Source organism: Gastrolobium bilobum, unplaced genomic scaffold (assembly GCF_033153095.1).
Source record: "Gastrolobium bilobum isolate Gb01-03AN ecotype WA unplaced genomic scaffold, APGP_CSIRO_Gbil_v1 utg55317, whole genome shotgun sequence".
Classification (NCBI taxonomy): domain Eukaryota; kingdom Viridiplantae; phylum Streptophyta; class Magnoliopsida; order Fabales; family Fabaceae; genus Gastrolobium; species Gastrolobium bilobum.
Window position 1 is genome coordinate 28,494 of NW_026899177.1, and position 25,432 is coordinate 53,925.

The 25,432-nt window shown below is 34.6% G+C and overlaps 3 protein-coding genes across 3 annotated transcripts; 2 read left to right on the forward strand and 1 right to left on the reverse strand.

Annotated features, from left to right (window-relative positions):
• Positions 1-4,677, forward strand: LOC133287984 (mitochondrial dicarboxylate/tricarboxylate transporter DTC). The gene is made up of 6 exons (XM_061485681.1): positions 1-312; positions 492-575; positions 990-1,051; positions 1,249-1,610; positions 3,949-4,163; positions 4,282-4,677. The coding sequence occupies exons 1-6, from the start codon at positions 187-189 to the stop codon at positions 4,336-4,338; spliced, it is 906 nt and encodes a 301-aa protein (XP_061341665.1). The 5' UTR covers positions 1-186; the 3' UTR covers positions 4,339-4,677.
• Positions 4,678-5,920: 1,243 nt separating this feature from the next.
• LOC133287985 (LEAF RUST 10 DISEASE-RESISTANCE LOCUS RECEPTOR-LIKE PROTEIN KINASE-like 2.8) lies at positions 5,921-9,702 on the reverse strand. Its single transcript, XM_061485682.1, has 2 exons — positions 8,892-9,702; positions 5,921-7,071 (listed from the first exon to the last, which is right to left on the reverse strand). The coding sequence occupies exons 1-2, from the start codon at positions 9,700-9,702 to the stop codon at positions 5,966-5,968; spliced, it is 1,917 nt and encodes a 638-aa protein (XP_061341666.1). The 3' UTR covers positions 5,921-5,965.
• A 10,125-nt stretch (positions 9,703-19,827) lies between these two features.
• LOC133287988 (uncharacterized) lies at positions 19,828-21,119 on the forward strand. The gene is made up of 2 exons (XM_061485684.1): positions 19,828-20,169; positions 20,352-21,119. The coding sequence occupies exons 1-2, from the start codon at positions 19,828-19,830 to the stop codon at positions 21,117-21,119; spliced, it is 1,110 nt and encodes a 369-aa protein (XP_061341668.1).
• The last annotated feature ends 4,313 nt before the right edge of the window (positions 21,120-25,432 follow it).

Genomic DNA, 25,432 nt, shown 5'->3' on the forward strand with positions numbered 1-25,432 from the left:
AGGGATAGAGGGAGAGAGCGTTTGTGTCATTGTGTGTGTGTATGTATTGTGTGCAACAGTGCAAGCAACGAGGTTTATGATAATATAAATAGTTATCTGCTTCGCCCTTTAGAACGTTGTTGCTGCTACTTGTTCTCTTCTTTCTTGTTTTCCTCGCCAATCCCTTTCCAATCTTCACAAACAAATATGGGAGACGAGAAGAAGCCCAAGCCTGCTACTTCCGGCGTGTGGTCCACCGTTAAGCCTTTCGTCAATGGTGGAGCCTCCGGCATGCTCGCCACATGCGTCATTCAACCCATTGATATGATCAAGGTCGAAAAAGTTTTCACCTTTGTACCATTTTTGTGTTGATTCTGCCAAATGGGTTACTGGGTATCTCTTATTTTCCTCATGAGACTCAGATCTGTGGTTTTTTGCACACGATCCATGTTGCTTGATGATTTTTTGTGTTGCTGGGTTTGTTTGTTTTGTTGATGGGTTTGGTGGTGTAGGTGAGGATTCAACTTGGTCAAGGATCGGCTGCACAAGTCACATCCAACATGCTTAAGAATGATGGTATTGGTGCCTTCTATAAGGTATTTGCATTTCTTCCCATGCTTTTGTTTTTTTGGATGTTGTTTTATTTATCCAATAATGGATCCTTGCTTGATTCTTGCTGGAATGGGTTTGGGTTTGGTCTGTTGGTGTTTTGGGAAGATTTATGTTGATTATTCCAATGTGAGATACTTGATTACTTTTATTATTGATTCTAATAAGCTCTTGTGTTGGGTGTTGTGTTTCTTTCATTTGTTTTATTTACCTGGCTATAGACCTGCAAGTGGAACTGGATTTTATGTTTTGCTGATTTGCCTTATGAGTTATGAAATGGTTTCTTATTGATGAGTCACTGCTTTGTCCATTTTCGAATTTGGAATTCGGTTTTGGTTTCATCATTTATCCTTTACTGATGTATGCATCTACTGGTGTCTAAACTGGATCACTTTATGCAGGGTCTAACTGCTGGACTACTCAGGCAGGCTACATACACCACTGCTAGGCTTGGATCATTTAGGTTAGTTGTTATAATCACGTTAATCATTCTTAACCCTTCAAATAGGAGAAATTTTATAGCTTTTCTTTTAAAGACTTTGTATTATTCCTTTGCAGTGGTTATGCAATAATAACTTTTTATCACTGGAAGGAATGTCATCTTTTGTGGTTTTAAGAGAATTGCATCATGTCTTACTTAATGGTTTTAATGGTTTTCAGAATCTTGACGAGCAAAGCAATTGAGGCCAATGATGGCAAGCCCCTGCCACTCTATCAGAAGGCTTTATGTGGGCTGACTGCTGGTGCTATTGGGGCGACTGTTGGTAGTCCAGCAGATTTGGCACTCATTCGTATGCAGGCTGATGCAACTTTACCTGCTGCTCAGCGCCGGCATTACACAAATGCCTTCCATGCACTTTATCGTATTGTTTCTGATGAAGGGATTTTGGCCCTTTGGAAAGGGGCTGGGCCTACTGTAGTAAGAGCCATGGCATTGAACATGGGGATGCTTGCATCTTATGATCAAAGTGTTGAGTTCTGCAAGGATTCCCTTGGTCTTGGTGAAGTTGCTACTGTCGTAGGTAATTAACCAACCATTTACTATTGTCGAATAATTTTATTCCAACTTATTGGCTGTAGATTTGACACTGTCATAATATTAGTTGGACAACTGAACTCAACTTTACTTCATTAAATAAAATATTAAGGTTAAAATACACTTTACCTTCCTAACAACTGTAAATATTAGAATTTTAAGGTTGACGCATTGGGCAAAATCCTTAAGGATTTGACTGTAATTTACCCAAATATTGATAATGGTCTAACATGACTAAATGTTTGGGAGGGATAATCCCGGTTTCCAGTAAGATGTGCTAAGGGCATTGTTTAACACCTCATCCTTAAATGCGTCATGTCTAGATTAAAACGTTCCTCCAATGGTAAGTTCTAGACATATAGCTATATCTGTATGTGAAAATAATATATAATCTTCAATCCATGTATTATAAATTCAAAATATGACTATATGTACTTTAACATTGTCCCTCTATGAAATACCGATAATTGTTTGTTTTTGAATTTACTTGCCAAAGTTTCAAAATCTAAAATTGATGAGACTATTGGCTTTTATTGATGGATTTTTAAGTTGTCAAGACCCTGTGGGGTACTGTGTAGTCATTCTCAGTGATCTTTGATGATCACTTCCTATCTTCCGTTCTCTGACATGTGCTCAAGCTTGTACATGCAGACCATGAAATATGTATTACATATACGAGTCATCTTTTTAGTGAAATATAAGTTGGTTTTTATCCTTCTAAGAATTATCTTGTTGCATATTAATCCAAATAAATTCAAACCGATCTATAGCATGGTGAATTGGAATTTGGAGCTAAATAGAGAATACTCTAAAAGTTATGAATTAAAACAGCTTTGATTAATTGAAAATTAGATTTTAATCTCTACTTTGCTAAAGGGAATTGGGGGGCAGTAAAGAATCCTGAGATTTTGGAAGCTAATGAAGGATGATGGCCAGGGGCTAAACAATAGTTGAATTGAAATTGAATACTAAAGGTGTAATTGACCTGTTTTATTTTGGAAACAAAAGTCAATTGTCTAAAATGATTTGGCTGTTTCTCAGACTTTGAATGTTTCCATGGAGTAGTTAGCTTTAAGTTTGTTGCCTGGATAATGTTGAGGTAAATTCTGGGGAGGATCTGCTAATTTTTTGAAACCAACAATTACTAAAGGCATCTAGTGATGTAATTGGCCCATGGAAAGGACTCACGTGGACAAGAATGAAAAATCAGGTGAATAAAGTACAAAGAAGAAAAAAATAGACTTCACACAGGCTCCTTCTGTATAATGTGAATTTTTAATGCAACTGATAAATAGAGTGCAGATGCTGGGGATTGGGTTTTATGAGAAATTGAGAACTCTGCTAGTTGTAATTTGTGAATATGCTAGAAATTTACTCAGTTTGTCTTTATTTACTCTCAAATTCAAGGTTTCAAGTCTCAACTGCTAGATTAATGTCTCCCGGATAGAATTGGAGTAGACTAGTAGTTTGTCTGTTTCATTCGTATAATTCTTAAAGGTTATTGCTATCGATTTCTTCATTAGTATTGTTTTAGGTTTTGAAAGAGGGTTACTTTACCATCATTTTCCATCCACTCCGTAAAGCTCTCTCTGATGCTTTAGCTGTTACTTATTCAATCTATAATCTTAAATGTTCATTAACGTTGACTGTGTCTGGCTCCAAAACTATCCAACAGATAAATAAAGGTAAAATAGTATCTTAACATTTTGACTTTGCTTGGATCTCTTCCTTTTTCAAATGCCAGTGATTCTTTTAAGATTATTATCTATCAAGAAAAGGTCTCTAGTGATGGGTAACGACTAAGGAGTGATGTCTATGACAAATTAATTGATTCTGTTTTGTTGCATTGATTTGGTTATCCATGTTGCAAGTAATTAAAGTTTATCCTCATTTAAGCTGTGGCTCCATTATTCTTTGGAACATTGAATCTGGTTCTTTATTCGGCCAAAATCTGTGATACTGTGTTCATGAGCTCTTACCTTGACCCAAGGGAACACTGCATATTCACATTCAATGTTTTTTATTTCTATTATTTGCATTCAAAGTTGTAATATTGGAACAAATTGGGAGGCTTGGTTTTTGCCATAGTAGGATATTACGGAAGCTTATATAATATTATACTTACATAACATGATTCCTAGTCTGATTCCAGGTTTTGTAAGGGAATTCTCCGTTATTGATATCTCATTTTCTTCTACGCGGAAATATGCGATATTCCTTGTGGAATGTGTACCATAATCTACATATGTGAAAATCCCTTTTGTACAGCCAAATGCCAATGATGTTATTCTCACCGTTTGCTACTAACATCTGTTGTTCTTTAGGTGCAAGTTCTGTATCTGGATTCTTCGCAGCAGCTTGCAGTTTGCCATTTGACTATGTGAAGACCCAGATTCAGAAGATGCAACCTGATGCTGAGGGAAAATATCCATACACTGGATCTCTTGATTGTGCGGTCAAAACCTTCAAAGCAGGAGGACCGTTGAAATTTTACACAGGATTCCCTGTCTATTGTGTTAGGATTGCTCCTCATGTCATGGTCTGTCACATGTCCTGTCTAACAATGATTCGTTTGCTTTTTTTTTTTATTATTATTATGTTCTTTTTATTTTATCTTTTGATGTCTAAGTCTGACTGTTTGTTAATTGGTTATGCAGATGACATGGATCTTCCTTGACCAGATTCAGAAATTGGAGAAATCCCGTGGGTTGTAGTTCTCTGCGGTGGTGGGCATTTTGTGTTGGATTCAAGCTTTGAGCATTGAATAATTTGTTGGCTGTGTTGTAGTCCTTTTTGGCAATCAAACATCAATGCAGCTGATCATTTTTTAAGAATTTAATTAATCATGCAACTGAAGCAGGAATATTGACATCCCCTTAAATTGTACTAGTTATATGTAGAATTGGATGCGGCTGGACCAGAATAGTATAATTCCATTTTTGAATGGATGTGATTGAGAAACTTGTGGACTAGAATAAGTACTCTATCGACATCAAGTTTTGTAATTCTTTTGTTTTATATATCTGGATACATTTCTTGCAGCTGAGGATTTAAGAGCATCTAATTCATTGGACGCTTTCCTCCTTCCCCCCCCCCCCCCCCTGAATTTTGTTAACCATTTTTTTTCAACCTGAAGTTGTGATTAACGGATAGTCACATTATGAACAAGTATGTTTTCCACACCATAGGTAAATGACGTGTTGACAAGTCATAATACTACTTAAAAAGTTGATTTATTTTAATATCATATAATTAGCGATAGTTTAAGGCTGATTTTGGCTCCAAATCAACGACTCCTACTCTCTTTGTGTAGTTTCTATTTTTGAAATTTGTATATACAGGAATTTACAACATAAATACAGAGAGGAAGATGTGGTCCATGGTTTGAAATTCAATCAAACCAAACCTCAAGGATAACCATAAAATAGGATTGCTCACGTCAGTTTTATGGTTTGTCTAACAAGTTCCATCCCCCAAAACACTTTGGGTAAATTACATACTTGCCCTATGATGTATCTCTTCACAACTTGTATACATGAATCTTTTCACTAGACCCTTCGGAGAATGGTTTTAACTTTTAACTGATAATATCAATTCTCCAATTAAATCATGGGAAAAGCTAATATCATGTTACTGTAAAATCTTGTTTCCTCCTACTATCAGATCGTTTTCCGTGCTAGCTTTTTTGTTTATTTTTTTTTCTAATATTTGATGGGCCCTACAAAAACATGTCTCTATGACATGATGTATTCATTTTGCTGTTACATAACATTCACAAAACCCTTAAATCATACTAACTTAACGCGCGCACAAGTGATCAAATTCTACATTCCCTCTCTTGATGAGCTTCTCTCAGCCACAAGCTCGAGGATGCTTACCTTCACAATATGTAATAATGCTTCATGCATCATATACAATGGAATTGATCAAATTACAATGGTGTGAATATTAGTGTTTACAGATTTAATGTCGTGTTATATTAGGGGTGGCAAAAGCCATGCATGAGTTTTCTCAATATTCAGAAACTATGTAAGAGCATCGCCAGACAATCAAAGCAAAGTATCTCACAAAGGACTTTGAGAAACTTCTTAGCACCTTGCGCACAGATATGGGAAATCAAAACATGACCATGAGGAAGAGATCGCATGAAGAGAGGGCCAAGCATAGAGAAATATATAAGCTTGTTTATCATGCAGCTTCTAATACTTTACAAGCAGGTTTGATGAGAAATAATACAACTGATTACTTCTAAATTAGCATATGCATAGAAAAAGATATAAATGTATGAAAGCCTTCACTTATCAGTTTTATTCTCATGCTCATTGATCCTCCATGTGTAACTCATGATGAATGGAAGTTGTCATCAAATCCATTTTCATCTGCTGACATCCTTTGCCAAGTTAGGAGAGGTCCTGGATCTGGTGGAAGAACATCTTGGAGCACATCATCAGCTTCAAGCATCTCTATCACTTCGTTCATTGAGGGACGATCACCTGGCTTCATTTGTATACATTTTAAGGCTATCACAATCATCTTCTTTGCTATATTCTTTTCTTCATCGGTGGCATTGTTTATTTCTATTGTTTCCTCAAATTGGTCATAAACCCATTTAGCAAAGTAGTTTTGCCAAGAATTCTCCATAAAATTTAAGTTCTTCTTTCTACCTGCCATTTCCATCAACATCATCCCAAAACTATAAACATCAGCTTTGTGTGAGATGCCTCCAATGTTTTTGTACAGCAACTCAGGAGCCATGTATCCCATTGTTCCTCTTGCTGCTGTTAGGGATAAAATGCTTTCATCTATTCGGTACAACTTTGCCAGCCCAAAATCGGATATCTTGGGTTTGAAATTCTCATCAAGAAGAATGTTATGAGGTTTTATATCAAAGTGTATGATTTGCATGTCACAACCTTGGTGTAGGTATTCAATCCCACGAGCAATTCCAAGAGAAATGTCATAGATTTTCTGGTAGCTTATTGGTAAGTTTGCTTGCTCTTGTGAAAATGTGTGTTTCTCAAGAGACCCATTAGACATGAACTCGTAGACAAGAGCTTGCTTTGTTCTCTCAGCACAGAATCCAATTAGCTGGACCACATTGACATGACGAATTCTTCCAATGGTTGCAACTTCATTGATGAACTCCTCTCCATTGGTTTTGGCCTTGGTCAATAATACCTTAACAGCTACAATACGTTTGCTTCGAAGGTCCCCTTTATAAACAGTACCATAGCCTCCTTCACCTAACTTAAGCTTGAAACCTTTGGTCATCCTTTTTATTTCAGAGTAAGAGTACCTTATGGGCATGAAATTATTGTGACTCTGTATAAAATCTTCAACCGTGTCATCAACATCTCCGGATAAATTCCTTTTTCTCCATTTACATATCAAGAAAGCAACCACAAAGGGTGACCCAAGTACAAATTTTACAACGACCCATGCCATCCCTGTGGAAATAAATCTAATTAATAGTTAAAATATCTTGATAATACATAATTGATAATACAACTCAAGTTTTTTTTTTTTTTTTTTTTTTGATATATACAACTCAAGTTTGTTGATCATCCGTAAAAGAATTTTGAATATTCTATTGAATTTCTTACAACACAAATTGCATTCAATAGACAATGGAATGTCTATACTAAATAAATTAAGACGTTTTAAATAAAATGATGAAATATCAACATACATTAATATGAATTATACCTTTATCCTTAACCATGTTGGGTTTGTTAGTCAATAAACTCAAATAAAAATATTAATGAAAAAAAAGAGAAAAATAAATAAATAAATAAGTAAATAAAAATAAACAAATAAATAAATAAGTGATGAAATATGTTTAAAAAAAGGATTTAAAATTTCTAAAGTTATTTTAGATAACTTTATGTAATGTTTATCAAAATAAACACAATAAAAGTGTGTAGAGCTCATTTTTTCTTTTTCTCTCCTTTTTCTTCATATGGATCCCACATACTTTTTTGTATGTATTTTGATGAATATTTAATAAAATTATCTAAAATAACTTTAGAAATTTTAAACCCTTAAAAAAAAACAAATACACAGGAAGCTTTTAAATGTGGAAACTAATTTGTTGGAACTAGCCGATTGGTATGTTATTTAATTAAATAACTTCGCCTATTAGTTTCAAAAGGCTTTTTAATCAAGGACCTTAAAATTTTATATTCTTGGGACTTGGAGTACATTGGTCAATTATCTACCGTCCTCAATTTTGGATTGCATTTGCGCAGTCCCATGTATCTCTCGAGATTATGGAAGCACACTAAATATGGTTCTTCTATTGTTAAAGATTGCCTACGGGAAGCTCATGGAGTTTGCCAATCTTTGGTAGGCTCCTCTCTAGAGACTAGAGGCATATTTGGAGATGGCGCAACATCTCTCTCTTCAAGATCCCTTGTTTACACGGCACCCTAGCTAGCCCTTAGGAAATTATTTCCGCCTACATCAGTCAGTGAGATCAAAGTTTCGCTCACCAGAGAACTGGTGGTCCAGAACTGCACTTCCACACCTACCCCAAGCAGCCACGGGCCACCTTGGGAAAAAGTGTTTGTCACAAAACTTGTGTGATTTTTAAAGAGGTGGAATTTATATCTTTATTTTTGTCGTTCACTTTCTCTTTCATGATTTATCTCTTTCTCTTATTTAAAATGACACAATTTTACATCCTTCGAATGGATACTCACTTTTTCCTACAAAAAAATACGTTTTATTGAATAAGTTTAGAAAAAACAAATTTAACAGCGAGTCAGGTTATAAATGAGGAGTGGTCTTCCCATATCACAGATCACAATTTTAATAAAGAAATTCATAAAAGAAGAAAATGAAATTGTAACATTACATGCATAGTTAATTTTTCTACATTTAAATTCAACAATGCTTTATAGAAGGTAGTTTATGCCAATTTCACGGATTTAAATGAATGATTAATTTCTTAACCAAATTGATTTTATTTAAAAAATAATTATCTTTGAAAAATTCTTTTAAGATATTTTAAATTCAAGGTTGTTTTAAATATACCATAAAACAAGGGAGTTCCTCAGCACTTTTTACAACTATTTTATAGTTATTATATTGAACTATTAATTTAATTTTAATCCAATAATAATAAAAAAAAATAGCGGTAAGAGATTATAAGAAAATATATAAATGATTAATATAATCTCCCTCATCAATTAATTAAATGCATAATTAAAATTTTTACCAAAAAAATGCATAATAAAAATAAAAATAACGAATTAGATTAGCTTACCACTCATTCCAAAATAGACGAAACTGTACGCTACTGCGTGCTGCGTGCAGTCGGATTTACTTCCAAAATAGGAGTACTTGTACTCAACCTGAATCTCATCCCGATCCGGTTCCGGTTCCGGTTCCGGTTCCCGGTCATCGCAGCGTAATGGTCGCCACCGAAGGTCTATCCCCTTCGCATACTCACTCTGAATCTCTGGATAAGTACAGTTTCTGCTACATCTCATCGTTCTCAACCGACTTATCGTTACCTTCAAGTCTACGGTGCATGACTCCGCCACGTCTGCGGCCGTGACGTAAGGTCCGAACAAAGCATAAGAATAATAAAGGTTTTCGTTTTTGCCACAGTGCGCTGCTGAGATGTCCCAGTAGCCATCATGATTTACTGGTTTTTCGCAGCTGACAACTATCAAAGAATCACTAATACGATCAGCAGGAAAAGTGGAGAAGGTGATGTCTTCGTACGGTAAGGAGAGAGAATTGATGAGAGAGCAATAATTGGGATGACCTGATCCAACTCCGGTTGTGATGTAACGGAAGGTGGTGGTGGAATTAGGTGCTGCTATAATGGCGGCTGCGTCACGTCTTCCATAGTTTATGTACATCACCGCTTTGTTGTCTTCACATATCACTTCGTAACTGGGATCCACCCAATATGAATGTGGTACTGCAGAATTGTTGAATATGATCCCGCAAGATTCCTTTTCATGTGGCCACGAGCATGTAGGATAATCACTAATTATAAAAAAGGAGGTGAAGAGGCACACTGAAATTATGAGAGCTGCGATGCATCCCCCCAAAGCCCACAACATTTTTTGCTTTTTTTAAAGGGTGAGAGTATCTGGGATGATTTTCCGGTATTGCCCGCTAAAATGCTGCAGGCATCGCTTCTTATGGTGTTAAAAAAAATAAAAAAATATGTTGAAATAATACTTGATTTTATAATTTTAAATTTATTTCAATATTATTGTGAAATGTAAATTATTTTTAGAATAATATATGTTACAAAGATTAACAAATTTATAAAATTCAATATTAAAAATTTTATAGAATATAAATAATTCTACAATATTTTCATAACCAAAATACTCCCTCTTGTTAAAGCTCTGGCCGTGATATTTTGCGCCATGAAATTGTGGGTTTCTCACTTATTTTTCATTCCTCTTTGTTTCACGCTTCTTTGTTCCGTTCCGGTGATCATTTTATGGTATGACAGAATTTTTTTCCAAAAATTTATCAAATATTAATTTTACAAAATCAGCTCACATTTCTATAAATTATGAACAATCAACCAAATATAAAATCAGAAAATTTAAGCTAACTTTTCTAATATTTGATTTAGGGGAAGGTTATATTTACAACCTATTTTCGTTTATAACTTCTCACACTCATATCTAAACCAATCAATGGTTAAGATTTTTGTAAATCAAATTTATTAATTAATTATTAATTCACAATAAATGACATGATTCACAATATATTTACAACCCCTCCCTTTGATTTATCAACTAGTTTTTTGATAACATTTTTGAAAATTTTACTTTGTCAATATATTCCCACAAATAATTTTTTTTTCCGAACGCGTAAAAAGTAAATGACAACGCGCCTTGCCCATTAAACCAAGAGTTCTAGCCAATGCTCAAAATCAAAACACGTGAACATCATTCATTTAATTGTCCCATTTTCTACGTATTCAAGCTTTTGACTTTGGTAATGTAATATTTATAATGTTTAACCAGAATAATTTTTTGGTCAAATATTTTACTTCAATATTTAAGATGTGAGATATGTTAAGATATGACACAATGGGTAATGCGTCATATGCAATGTTTTTGGCACGTCAATCATTGAACTGGGACATTACTCGCACAATTGCGTTCCATGCAAAATCATATACAAAAGACGTGTTAGTGTATCTATCACATGTCAATAAATCATTTCAACGACCCGCGGCTAACAACCAACCGCGTTCTGTGAGTTTTTTTTTGGAGCATCCTCTTATGTCTCTCTCTTACATTACCTCAAAATCAACGAAGGAGTGAACTTTTGAAATATTCCACGCACACTCTCTCTTTCTGATTTTTTGGTCGAAGAAATTTTTTTTTAATACTAGAAAAAAATATAATTAATAGAAAAATAGTTAGAAAGTGAGTTTGGTAGAAAAATGTAAAAAAAGTTATTTAGTTAAAAAACATTTTACCGGACAAATTAGATAAGACTTATAAAATCTATGTTTGGTTTGAGGTAAAATATAAATTGAGAAATAAGTGATAATTACGAAAATATCCTTATTTTTAAATTTTTTTAATCACCTATCCTTTATTTTATTTTATTTTAGTACAAAAACACAGATCTAGATCTACCCACTCAAAACACAAACTTTGATATTTTCGTAAAGGGTCACTTATATCCTTGTGATCTGTGTGGAGGTTTCCGGTCACCAAGCATCACACCGGCCACCACGCAAAAAAAGCATCAACTCATTCATATGCTATTTTATTTGAATCTTGGAGATGCTTTTCAAAACAACTCAATCCTGTGTGACCTGTCAAGTTTGTCTTAATTTGTTTTTATCTTTTTTCCCTCAAATCTGCTTGTCGTTGAAAGAAAAGAAAGAAATCCTATACAAAATTCCTATTTAGAATTTGTGACTTTTTAACTAGGATCCAGATCTGCTTGTTCTTCGACTTGGTGCAGATTGCCCAAGTGGAGATCTGGCATTGTTGGAAACTGGCGAGCATCTGTACACTCCTGTCACCCAAGTTGAGGGTATGGTCGTCGTGTGGTTAATCAGCCATTTCTCCATTTAGCTAGACATCATTCAATATCACATCTCAAATGGAAATCTGTTGCCTTGCATTTGGGCCAAATTGACATGCAAACTTGATTGATGGGGGTTTGATTTTGATAGCAAAATTTTAGAAACTTTTCAACCAAACAAGGTGATTCAAGAATCCCACTTATCCGAATCCTATATATGTGATGAGATAGCTCCAACCAAATGCCCCTAAATAAATAAATGTACTACACATTACACATGTTAGGAGAAGTGGCGCTTCTCAACACATGACAGGGAACCTCCATTTAATCTCCAATGTTACATCTATTCCACCCACTACAATAGGTTTACCTGATGGTGATCAACTTGTTTCCAATCACAGTGGCAGTCTCAAGTTGACATCTCATATTTCTCTTCAGAATGTGTTATATGTTCCCAAATTACAATGCAACCTCATATCAGTTGCTCAATTACTTGCTGATACAAATTGCATCATTTCTTTTACTCACAATGGCTGTGAATTGCAGGACCCCATAACGAGGATCAAGACTGGACTGGGTAGATTGCAAGCTGGTGTTTATGTGCATGACTCATCCAACAACAAATCCATCTCTACTGCATGTGCGGCTCACACTCAACAGAATGCAGATGTTTGGCACCGTCGATTGGGTCACCCTTCATTTCAGTTTTTAAGCTTTCTTCCTTTTGTTACAGTGAATAAAAATAGGGGTCATTCTCCTTCAGTTTGTGACATTTGCCTACGCGCACAACAAACTCGTACTGTATTCCCTATTAGCATTAATAAAACTACTGCATGCTTTGATCTTATTCACTGCGATATCTGGGGTCCATATCAAACTACCTCTCTAACCGGTGCAAGATATTTTTTAACAATTGTGGATGATTATAGCAGAAACGTCTGGGTTTATTTAATGACCACCAAGTCTGAAACGTTCCAATACTTAACTCGATTTCTTCTCATGGTACGTAATCAGTTTAATACCATGGTCAAAATAATACGCTCCGACAATGGATCATAATTTTGTGCTCATAATCTCCGCAAGGTTTATTCCGATATGGGAATTATACATCAAACATCATGTGTAGACACACCACAGCAGAATGGTCGTGTTGAACGGAAACATAGACATATTTTGAATGTTGCAAGAGCATTACGCTTTCAAGCTAGTCTTCCTATCGAGTTTTGGGGTGAATGTGTTCTAACTGCGGTACATTTAATCAATAGAACCCCCACTCCTCTTCTCCAAGGAAAAACACCATATGAATGTCTTTTCAACCGCACACCCAGCTATGATCATATTCGCATATTTGGATGTCTTTGCCATGCTCATCCACGTCCCAAACCGTTGGACAAGTTTGCAGCTCGATCAACTCGGTGTCTGTTCCTGGGATATCCTTTTGGCAAAAAGGGTTGGAGGCTTTATAACCTTGAAACACATACTGTTTTTGTATCCAAAGACGTGGTATTTGAAGAGAACACCTTTCCTTTTGCACCAACCACAGTCATTCCTACCACTGATATTCCTCACGACCCAAACCCCCATAACCCCATATCACCCGAACCAACCCTTGCTCCACAAAGCCCATCCTTTGATTCCCAAGTTGTTACCAACCTTGTCCCTTTAATTGAAGACACTCTCCCTGTTGAACAGGCTCAGCCCGAATCTGCCCCTACTGTCTCCAATGAGCTTTCTATCCGACAAGAACAGCCCCCAGAAGTCACACATCCATCTGCACCTTTGGGACGTGGTCACCGTTCTCGCCGTCCTCCATCATATCTCCAAGATTTCGAATGCTCCAAATTCATCGCACATAATCCACTAGCTTCTTCTACTTCTTCCAGTCCTTCCTCAGGTATGGCTTATCCTATTGCTAACTTTGTTTTTTGTTCTAGATTCTCTCCCAAACATCAACAATTCCTTGCTGCCATTTCTTCTGGTGTTGAACCAAAAACATTCAAGGATGTTGTAACTGATGAAAGGTGGCGTGTAGCAATGCGAAAAGAAATAGATGCCCTTGAACAAAATCTCACGTGGGAACTCACTTCTTTGCCACCAGGAAAACGTGTCATTCCATGCAAGTGGGTATACCGCATTAAGTACAACTCAAATGGTACAGTGGAGAGATTCAAAGCACGGTTGGTCATTGCCGGTAACAATCAAATAGCTGGAGAAGAATACTTCGATACATATGCTCCTGTAGCCAAAATGGTGAGTGTCCGAACACTTCTTGCGGTAGCTGCTGCCAAATCATGGCACCTATACCAGTTGGATGTTACGAATGCCTTTCTACACGGAGACCTTACCGAAGAAGTTTACATGCGCGTTCCACAAGGTTTCAATCATCACAAACCACATCAAGTATGTCGCTTACGTAAATCTCTCTACGGTTTGCGGCAGTCCCCTCACAATTGGTTTGCTAAGTTGTGGTCTTCCATTGAATCATATGGCTTCATCCAATCCAAGGCAGATTACACCCTATTCACCTTACACAAAGATGGCCACTTTGTTGCTCTTCTCATCTACGTTGATGACATTATTCTAACGGGCGACAATGATGCCTTATGCACCGATGTCAAGGTCTTTCTCCAGTCATGCTTTCACATCAAAGATTTGGGGATTCTTAAATATTTTCTTGGCATCGAAATAGCTCACGGTCCATCAGGTCTTTTTCTGAGCCAACGAAAGTACGCTCTCGACATATTGGAAGACGCTGGTCTCCTTGCGTGCAAACCATGTGCCTTCCCTCTCGAAACAAATCATAAGCTTGCAGTTACAGAAAGTCCTCCATTCTCGGATCCCGCACGTTACAGAAGACTCATAGGACGTTTGGTTTACTTGACAATTACTAGACCTGAGTTAAGTTACTCCGTCCATGTTCTTTCCCATTTCATGCAAAATCCTACTATTGCTCAATATGATGCTGTCATCCGCGTTTTAAGGTACATCAAAACTGATCCTGGCCAAGGTTTACTCCTTCGATCCGACAATGATCTCCTTCTTCGTGGATATTCTGATTCGGATTGGGCTAGCTGTCCACTCACTCGTCGATCAGTTACTGGTTATTTTATCATGTTGGGTACTTCTCCTATCTCTTGGAAAACAAAGAAGCAACCCACAGTGTCTCGCTCCTCCGCTGAAGCTGAGTATCGTTCAATGGCAGCAGCTACAGCTGAGTTGTTATGGATCAAATCGTTTCTGGACTCGCTTGATGTTCCACATTCACACCCTATGCAGTTGCACTGTGATAACCAATCTGCCATGCAAATAGCTGCTAATCCAGTTTTCCACGAACGTACCAAACATATAGAGATTGATTGTCATTTTGTACGCGATCATGTTCTCAGCAATACAATCACTACTACCTACGTTCGTACAGATCAGCAACTCGCAGACATATTTACCAAACCGCTTGGCATGAAGCAATTCAGTTTTCTTCGCAGCAAGTTGGGCATTTCGTCACTTCATGCTCCAACTTGAGGGGCGTGTTAGGAGAAGATCACCTTTGATCTTATCCTTTAGCAACTAAGTCCTAGTTTTTAGCAAGAATAGTTTATTATTATTCCATGTATAGTTTGTTGAACAGTATACTTTATTCTAGTTGATCCTCCTTGATTCTGTATAACCGACTTGTGTATATATTGGCTATCAGCCATTTCATTAAATATAACAACATATTCAAATCCTCTTAGTTTTCTATAACACAATTACTGTATCTACCCACAGAATTGTTTTGTGTTTGTACTTTCCCCATTTTTGCTCAATGGTTCATTACAATGCGGTGCTTTTTTTTTTTCACTTTCCAGTGAGTGTTTCTTGGAGCTTCCTCTTCTCTTTCCGCGTTACTTTCCCTTCGATGCTCTGCCAAATGGATAACGATTAACCTTGCCACGTAAAAAACAACGCCAAATCCCACACATATATTATATAGATATAATTTTTTAGGAAAATCCAAGTTCCAAAAAAAAAAATATTATAGGAAAAACCTAAAGGGTCTATATTCTTAATCATTGTGATCATTTTCTCTATCCTTTGTCACAGTTACCTAATTTTATAGCTGGGATGGTTTAACATTTTTTTTTTGAAAAAAAAAAAAACAGAGTAACAAGTTTATTTTCAAGTATTAAAATATGAGTTTTATTAATCTCATGTTAAAGGAAATAAGTTATTTCATGTCATAGAGATAAACTTGTGTGCTCCACCACCTAAAAAAAAAAGAAAAAAAAAGAGAAAAAAGTGGCATAATTATCAAAAGGTGTGTAGGAGAGAAATTTATCACATATAGCATTAGAGTAGTTTTCCCTTAAAATATTTAAAAAAGCTTACATTAATATTTATAAATTATTTATTAAAAACTATAAGTTTCATAAATTGAATTTAAATCAATTGGGTGAAGTCTTATCCTTTTTATAGTTAGTGTTTTAAATATTACTAATATTTTAAGGTATAAAATTTACATTTTATTATTATTTTATTATAGACATCATCAGATACGATTGTTTTTTTTTTACATAACTCTAACAAATGATTTGATTTGGGACACAAAATTAATTACGAACATTGTAACAACACCCTAAAATTGAATTGCCTTATTTACAAAAAAAAAAAAAAAAATTTGAATTGCCAGCATTTTAAAATCGACGGTATTAATGGTATGTATGTACATATTTGTATTGAAATGTGTGGATGATTCAGACACATTGAATAAATTCTGCAAATAAATTTTGTTGTCCACACAGTGTAATGAACCATTGAGCAAAAATGGGGAAAGTACAAACACAAAACAATTCTGTGGGTAGATACAATAATTGTGTGTAGTGCATTTACTTATTTAGAGAAAGAGAAAGAGAAAGAGAGAGCGTGTGTGTGGAGTATTTCAAAAGTTCACTGCTTCGTTGATTTTAAGGTAATCTAAGAGAGAGAGAAGAGGATGCTCCAAAAAAAACTCACGGAACGCGGTTGGTTGTTAGCCGCGGTTCGTTGCATGGGATGCGGCTGCAAGAGTAACGCATCCCAGCTGTCATGTCTTAATAGATAAAATATTTGACCAAAAAATTATTCCGATCAAACATTATAAATATTACCTTACCAAGGTCAAAAGGCCTATTCAAGGAGACAACTAAATGGACCCGACCTGTCCGGAAAATGATGCCCAATTCGAGTGCTAGTGTTTAACAACTCTTGAAGTTTTTTTTTTAAATATTTTAATCGATTTATCAATTCACGACTAATTCGATTCAGGATGAATTTTGAAATTAAAACTTTAAACACATCTCAAGAACAGATATAAGTGTTTTATCTTACCTATCCCTTTTTCTTTTATCTTTTTGACAAATTTTCGGTTTTAAATTTTAATGAACAAATTATTTCAACCCATCATCCATCGCTTGACTAATGAGCTGACTTGGAGTTAATGATATCTTATACAACATATACAAAAATGAATGGAAACCCTTTGATGAGTGTTAAAGACATTATGCTTTTAATATCAAATATAGTGCAAATAATAATTAATATAATTAAAAATATAGTGTTAATTAATAAAATCTTAAAATTTAGTAAAATGTCAACAACTAGATAAGATCCTAATCCTTTTTATTGTTTCAGGTTGTTTCATACTAAGAATAACAAATTACTAACCCGATGAGGATGGGAAAGCAGTTGGCACGACAAAAAGATAAAAGAAAAATCAGAAATTAAAGATTTGGAAAAGATTTGGTCATACTAGCTCTATTGCTCGCTTTAGCAAGCAAGTGGGCGAGGATTAGAAAAGTTCTCGCTGACCAGCTCGCTTCAGTGAGCTCCTCAGCGAGCTGGCCCAGAAATAAAGGCCCAATTTTAAGCCTTTAAATAGAACACGAAGAAGGCCATGAAGGGAATTATTCGGAAGACGAGGCAAAGGAGCGGAGGAATGGTCAAAGCTTTACCGTGGAGACCAAATTTTATTTTTCTTTTTATGAATTTTAGTTTCTTTTCATCTATTGTTCTTGTTTTCTTGACTATGTCAGGCTAATTTTCTTTAAGTAGTTAGGGCGAAACGAAACCAATGGGTTCTTGAACGTTGTTTGCCTTTCTTATAATTTATATTCATGATTTAAAGTTATGCAATCAATCTGTTTCTTATTGATTAGTTTTATTTATGAACTGATCACTCATAGATAAACATGAGTCGTGCATGACAATAGGGATGTTGGTGTATCGATTCTGATTGATTGATTGCTGGAATTTGTATGATTTAGGGATAGATTTATGAATTCCATAACTGAATGTTCTTGCATTAATGATCATTTTATGAAAAAGTACTAAGGGATTAGACTTTTGAGTGGAGTAAATGATTGGATTACCAAGGGATTGGGATCTAATCAAATATAGAAAGAACTGTTAATAACTTAATCTTAAATCTTAATTATAAGAGGTAAACTCGTTAAGAAAACATTGGGAAAGTTGAGTTCTAGCTACGATTTTTTAGTAAAACTTAAAACCAATTTTCTAGCATTATTAATTCTGAATTTAATTTCTTAAATATTGAAAACTAAAAATAAGTTTAAAAATTATATTTTAATTAAATTAAAATATTATCAAGGAAACCTTTCACGATCGATCCAACTTTAATTAAATAGATAAATTCCAACTTTAATTAAATAGATAAATTAGTGATTGGTCATCTGTCTTCGTGAGATCGACAACTTTATTTTACCACTTTATTACTTGTACGACCGATGCATTTGTCGAAGTCACAACTAGTTTTTGGCGCCGTTGCCGGAGACTGATTTAATCAATATTAATCATATCTATAAAATTATAGATTGGATCATTTTTTTATTTTAAATTTTATTTTATTAGTTTAGTTTTTAGTTATTTTTTTATTTTCGTTTTTTATTTTATTTTATTTTTGCTTTATTTTTGTTTCTCTTGTTTTTATTTTGCTTATTTTTTTTTAATTTTCTATTAGTTTAGTGGTTTCCGTTAGTTGGGCCCACTTAGCCTTAGTGTTCTGGTTTATGCATTTGCGAGGCACTGTTAACTCCAGTGACCTACAGTATGAACCAGAGTTAGGACGATTAGAAATAATCAATAGGAAGCGTTTGACTGCGAAGAAGATACAAGACACATCCAGTTCCAGTTCTGCTGAAGAACCAGTCATGGCCGAGGATAACCAAAATCCACCAGAAGAACTGATGAACCACTTCCTAAATCCTATTTTCTCGCATCCGACTGCGAGTATTAGAAGGCCTCAATTTCCAGCCAATAATTTCGAAATAAAAGCCTCTTTCCTAAATTTAATCCAAAGTAATCTATTTGAAGGAGACCCGATTGAAATCCCAAACCGCCATATCAATAAATTCCTACAGTTATGTAATCTCATTAAAGCTAATGAGGTACCATTTGAAGCAATCCGACTAATGCTTTTTCCCTTTTCTTTAAAAGGGAGAGAACTTAATTGGTTGGAATTGCAACCTGCTAATAGCATTTCCACGTGGGAAGAATTAGTTGAAAAATTCCAAAAGAAATTTTTCCCACTCTCCCGATTCTATGAGTTGAAAGAAAAGATTGACAACTTCAAGCAGCTCGAAGGAGAATCCCTGTGTGTGGGACGGGGGCGATTTAAAGAACTAATCAGGAGACGTATGCAGTACGTTCTATCGAATGGCGAGAAGGTGCAAATCTTTTATAAAGAGATTACGGCAACCTATAGAGTACTCCTTAATGCTGCAGCTGGAGGTAGTATAGGAGAGATTACTCCAACCAGAGTCATCGAGTTAATTGAGAAAATGGCCTTCGAAGACAACGAGGTCACGATAGCGCTGCCTATGAGAGGAGTGATGTTGTTGGAAGGTTATGACGCTATGCTGACCAAACAAGAGAAGATGGATCAGAGGTTATAAGAAATCACAAAACTTCTCACTCAGTCTCAGATTTCTTTAGTTAATGCCCAGTTTCCTGTGGTATGCAACACTTGTGGCGGATCTCACAATGCCGATAATTGTGAGGCAATGATTACTATAAACCCAGCTCAGGTGAATTCTCTTTGGTACGACCAAAGTAAGGAGAACAATCCTTACAACAACACTTATAATCCTAGCTAGAGGAACCATCCTGCACTTTCATATAATCAAGGAGCACCACAACAAGCTAATATGGGAATTCAGCCAGTACAACTTACTCCTCAACCTGCCGCGTGGGAAATAGCTATAGAGAAATTGGCTCAGACAACAACATCTCTCAAAAATCAAGAAGCATATATTAAGAATCTGGAAATTCATATTGGTAAGCTTGCCAAGCAGATGGTTGAGAGGCCTCCAGGTACCTTTTCTAGTGATACTATCATTAATCCCAAAGAACAATGTAATGTCATCACTACAAAGAGTGGGATAGTAATTCAACCTGTGGAAAAGCCTATAGTTGCACCAAGCAGTAAAAATGATTCAGAAAAAGAAAAGTCTGCTGAAGAAAAAGCTGATAACCCTATTGATGAAAAGGTCATAATTTTCGAAGGACCATTAAATGATACTCTACGTAAAAAATTAATAAAGAAACCTCTTTTAGAAGAAAGAATGAAATCGCTGGGGGATAACCCTATGTTAAAGCCCCATATCCTCAAAGACTGAAACAATCAACACAAAAGCAGCAATATTCTAAATTTTTAGAAATGTTTAAAAAGTTGCAAATAAATATTTTGATCATTGAAGCCTTAGAGAATATGCCTAGTTATGCAAAGTTCATGAAGATCTTGTTGTCAAGGAAGCACAAACTTAAAGAAGAAATGGAGACAGTAGCTTTGACGGCGAAATGTAGTGCAATTATCCAAAAAAAAGTACCCCCGAAGCCCAAGGATCCTGGTAGTTTCAGCATAGCTTGCACTATTGGGAATGTTCATGTGGGTAGAGCACTTTGTGACCTTGGGGCTAGCATCAATTTGATGCCACTTTCCTTCGCTAAGTCCCTAGGAATTACTGAATTAAAGCCTACACTACTCTCTTTACAACTTACAGACAGATCTATCAAGAAACCAGAAGGAGTGGTTGAAGACGTACTGGTGAAGGTTAATGATTACATCTTCCCTGTAGACTTTGTGGTATTAGATATGAAAGAAGATTCTAAAGTACCTCTCATTTTGGGAAGACCTTTCTTAGCTACAACTCGAGTTTTGATTGATGTTGAGCAAGGAAAGTTAGTATTTAGGGTAAATGGTGAGCAATTTACTGTCAATATGTTTGAAGCCATGAAATACCCAAAAGAAAAAGGTAACTGCTTTCAAATCGATGTGATCGATGAAGCTATAGCAGCATTTGCAGATGAGATTAACTCTGCACCTTCAATAGAGGGATCATTTGCAAGGATTCTGCAATCTTCTAATCTATTAAATGAGGTTCTATTGGAAGAAGTAGTAAAAGACATTGATGTTATCTCTGACGATTATGAGTTTTAGTCTTTGGATACTGATCAAGACAACAAATTTGTGCAAAACAAAATAAATGCTACTCAGTCTCCTCAGTTTTCAAAGTTAGAATTAAAAGAAAATCCACCACTTATAGCTCAACCAGAGAAAATTTTCTTTATTGACGAGAATAAGGTTGAGGAGGAAGAAAGGAAAAATCATAAGCCAGATGAGAGCTGCAAGCCAAAGGTGAAGAGGGCAAAACCTAAGAAAGGGGAAAGCATATCAAGACTAAGTTTAGAGTTCTTGAGGTCAAACCTTATCGCCCATATGCACGAGAATATTATTACGGCAAAGCACAATTTATGAGAAAAAGGATGACATCATCTTTGAACTCCGGCTACAAGCCACCATGACTAATGAAGTTGTAACGTCAAGCTAATGATGATAAACAAGCGCTTGTTGGGAGACAACCCAACAGATTCATACTTTTATTTTATTTTGCTGCATTTAGTTTTTGTTTTCGTTCTTCTTGTTTTATTTTAGTTTTAACTTTTGATCTCCATGGTGATGTATATTTGATGATTTTCTTATGCTACTACTTGTTTTTGTTATTACTGTGTGCTCTTTGTTTCCGATGTGTAGTCCATTGCTGAGGACAACAAAATTCTAAATCTGGGAATGGGGAGAACCGCCATATACAGTAGAAGTTAGATTTTCCTGTGAGGATGCGTAGAGCTTCAAAAATTTTCAGATAAACAGAAAATTTTCTTTTAACTTCTCCTCTTAATTTTCATTTATTTTTATTTTCTCCTCTTTGTCTGAATTATTAAATCATGTTAAGTAAGAATTAGTCAGTAAAATTAATTTATGATGTGATGACTTAGAATATATTGTATATTTTTAAGAATAAGCATTGATTGAGTTAGTCTAAGAGTCAGTAAGACTAATAAAATTACAGTATGAGTAATTGAGAAAGAGCATAATTAACTGAATCACACACCATTAGTCGTGAGATTTTGAGCCTAAACAAAAAATTCTTTTCGGTGTGCATTTTACTGTTGAAAATACTTTTAGAACTTGCTTTGTTTCTCCTTAAAATGGTTGTTTGCATGCATGTTTGAAATGATTGAAGCATTTTATTATTTTAGCTACTTAGCTAAAAAGCTAACCATTATGATATCCTTTGTTTAGCCCCTTGAGCCTAAGCCTTTTTCTTTTCTTAAAAACCTATAGTTTAATTAGCCACTCCACATACACATCTACCTTAAATAAGATTGGATTATAGAAATTTCATGGTAGGGTGCAAACACGAATACTTTATCATGTAATTCAAAGTGGTGAAAAAAGAGGTTAGGTTAATGGAGCAAAAGCAAAAGTTGAAAATGGTGAAAAAGAAAATTAATTATTGCTTCTATGTAAATAAAAGTGCTGAAAGAAAATGAAAATGAAAAAGAAAAGTATTGGGGGTTGAAAAAGAAAAATACAGAGAAAAATAATAGTGCTGAAAAAGAAAAAGGAGAAAAGAGGGAGGAAAATGATTATTAGTTTGAGTGTTTACACTTTACCATGATTTTTCTGTGTTCCAATGTTTTAGCCAGTTTTCTCTTATTTATCCTACATTTAGCCAAGCCCTATTACAACCTGAATAAAGACCTTTTGAACTTTTGTGCATGTAAACTAACTTGAAAAGTGAGAATATTATCAAGCTTATGAAAATATTGGTACAGTAGAATTTTGAGTAAAACACTTACCCTTAGACAGATGAATATTGAGCGACTTGATGTATCCAGTGAGGGATGTGTTAGAATTCAGTTTTTATGCTTGATTGATAGAACTCATGCTTTGATTTTATAACTTGCTTAATTTCAAGACTGCTTAATCAAATGTTGGTTCTTAAAAATCCTATTATTTTTCTACCTAAGTCTGATCATTTTTAAATTGATATATTGTCTAGTCTTATATTAAGCATGCTTTTTACAGTGTTACATTATTCCATGCTTTTAATTTAATTCATTGCTAAGGACAACAATGAGTAAAGCTGGAAATGATTTGATAAGTGTCAAAGACACCATGCTTTTAATATCAACTATAGTGCAAATAATAATTAATATAATTAAAAATATAGTGTTAATTAATAAAATCTTAAAGTTTAGTAAAATGCCAACAACTAGGTAAGATCCTAATCCTTTTTATTGTTTCATACTAAGAATAACAAATTACTAACCTGACGAGGATGGGAAAGCAGTTGGCACAGCAAAAAGATAAAAGAAAAATAAGAAATTAAAGATTTGGTCACGCTCGCTCTATTGCTTGCTTTAGCGAGCAAGTGAGCGAGAAGCATAATCAAGCTCGGTCTGATGCTCGCTTCAGCAAGCAAGTGAGCGAGGATAAGAAAAGTTCTCGCTGAGCAGCTCGCTTGAGCGAGCTCCCCAGTGAGCTGGTCCAAAAATAAAGTCCCAATTTTAAGCCTTTAAATAGAACGCGAAGAAGGCCGTGATGGGAATTATTCGAAAGACGAGGCAGAGGAGTGCATTCAGAAGGCAAAGGAACGAAGGAACGGTCAAAGCTTCACTGTGCAGACCAGGTTTTATTTTTCTTTTTATGAATTTTAGTTTCTTTTCATCTATTGTTCTTGTTTTCCTGATTATGTCAGGCTAATTTTCTTTAAGTAGTTAGGGCGAAACGAAACCAATGGGTTCTTGAACGCTGTTTGCCTTTCTTATAATTTATATTCATGATTTAAAGTTATGCAATCAATCTATTTCTTATTGATTAACTTTATTTATGAACTGATCACTCGTAGATAAACACTTGAGTCGTACATGACAATAGGAATGTTGGTGTATCGATTCCGATTGGTTGATTGCTGGAATTTGTATGATCTAGGAATAGACTTATGAATTCTATAACTGAATATTCTTGTGTTAATGCTTACTTTATGAAAAAGTACTAAGGGATTAGGCTTTTGAGTGGGGTAAATGATTGAATTACCAAGGGATTGAGATCTAATCAAATATAGAAAGAACTGTTAATAACTTAATCTTGAATCTTAATTATAAGAATATTTAAACTCGTTAAGAAAACATTGGGAAAGTTGAGTCCTAGCTACGTTTTTTTAGTAAAACTTAAAACCAATTTTCTAGCATTATTAATTCTAAATTTAATTTCTTAAATGTTGAAAACTAAAAAATAAGTTTAAAAATTCTGTTTTAATTAAATTAAAATATTCTCAAGGAAACCTTTCACGATCGATCCAGCTTTAATTAAATAGATAAATTAGTGATTGGTCATCAGTCCTCGTGGGATCGGCAACTTTATTTTACCACTTTATTACTTGTACGACCGGTGCACTTGCCGAAGTCGCAACACCTACTTATTTTTTATATATATAATAAGTTATCCCTATCTTTATTTTTCATGATTACTAAAGATTCTGATTTAACAGTGTTGAAAGAGAGTAAATGGAATAGACATGAAAAATGATAGGCATGATATCTTATTCCATATATATATATATATATATATATATATATATATATAGGAAATATTACTCTCCTTTCACATAAGACAATTTCTCTTATTTTCTCTCACTTTGATTTTCGCACCCATCTTTTTATTTTATTCTTGTAATGGTGGGACCCACCCATTTTCTCTCCACAAATAAGGCCATATATATATATATATATATATATATATATATATAAGAATATATATATATATATATATATATATATATATATATATATATATAAGAAAAAAGTGTATTATATTAAAGAATATAATTTGATGTCATGATTTTTTATATTCTCATTCTTTCACCTCCAAACTTCATGGAGAAGTGAATGTAAAAAACTAAGAAACATGGTTTAATGTTTCTACAGTAAATGTAGATAAATTATTTACATTTACTCCTAAAACGACGTCGTTTTGGATCGAAAAATTAAAAAATTATAATAAATAACCCTGATATAAATTATAATTATAAAAATACCTTGATTTTTGCCTCAAAACGACATCATTTTGGACTCAATGTAGATATTGACTGTAGAAAAAGCGAACCCAAAAAATATATACCAAACATATTTGGTTCACTTAAAATTGGTAAATATTTTTTTCATATATATATTTTAGGTTTAAAAAGTTTATCTTTGTGGAAAAAATAAATTGAAGTCCCTTTTACATTGTATTTAAATTCTACTCATTATTCAGCAGAAAGAACAAAAATCAAGTTTGAAGAGCTTCAGTCATAATTTTTGATTCTCACAGAGAAAATGTAATCGTAGATTTATTTTATCACTTATTTTTTTGTAAACTTTTTTATTTTATCACTTTACGAGTTATAATATTGATATAACTTTTTA

Coding starts and splice junctions, on each gene's coding strand:
- LOC133287984 (XM_061485681.1), top strand. CDS start 187: ATGGGAGACGAGAAGAAGCCCAAGCCTGCTACTTCCGGCGTGTGGTCC. Junction 576..989: donor GTATTGGTGCCTTCTATAAG/GTATTTGCATTT, acceptor CACTTTATGCAG/GGTCTAACTGCTGGACTACT. Junction 1,052..1,248: donor GCTAGGCTTGGATCATTTAG/GTTAGTTGTTAT, acceptor AATGGTTTTCAG/AATCTTGACGAGCAAAGCAA.
- LOC133287985 (XM_061485682.1), bottom strand. CDS start 9,702: ATGTTGTGGGCTTTGGGGGGATGCATCGCAGCTCTCATAATTTCAGTG. Junction 7,072..8,891: donor CGTCTATTTTGGAATGAGTG/GTAAGCTAATCT, acceptor TTATTTCCACAG/GGATGGCATGGGTCGTTGTA.
- LOC133287988 (XM_061485684.1), top strand. CDS start 19,828: ATGGGAATTCAGCCAGTACAACTTACTCCTCAACCTGCCGCGTGGGAA. Junction 20,170..20,351: donor ATAACCCTATTGATGAAAAG/GTCATAATTTTC, acceptor ATGTTTAAAAAG/TTGCAAATAAATATTTTGAT.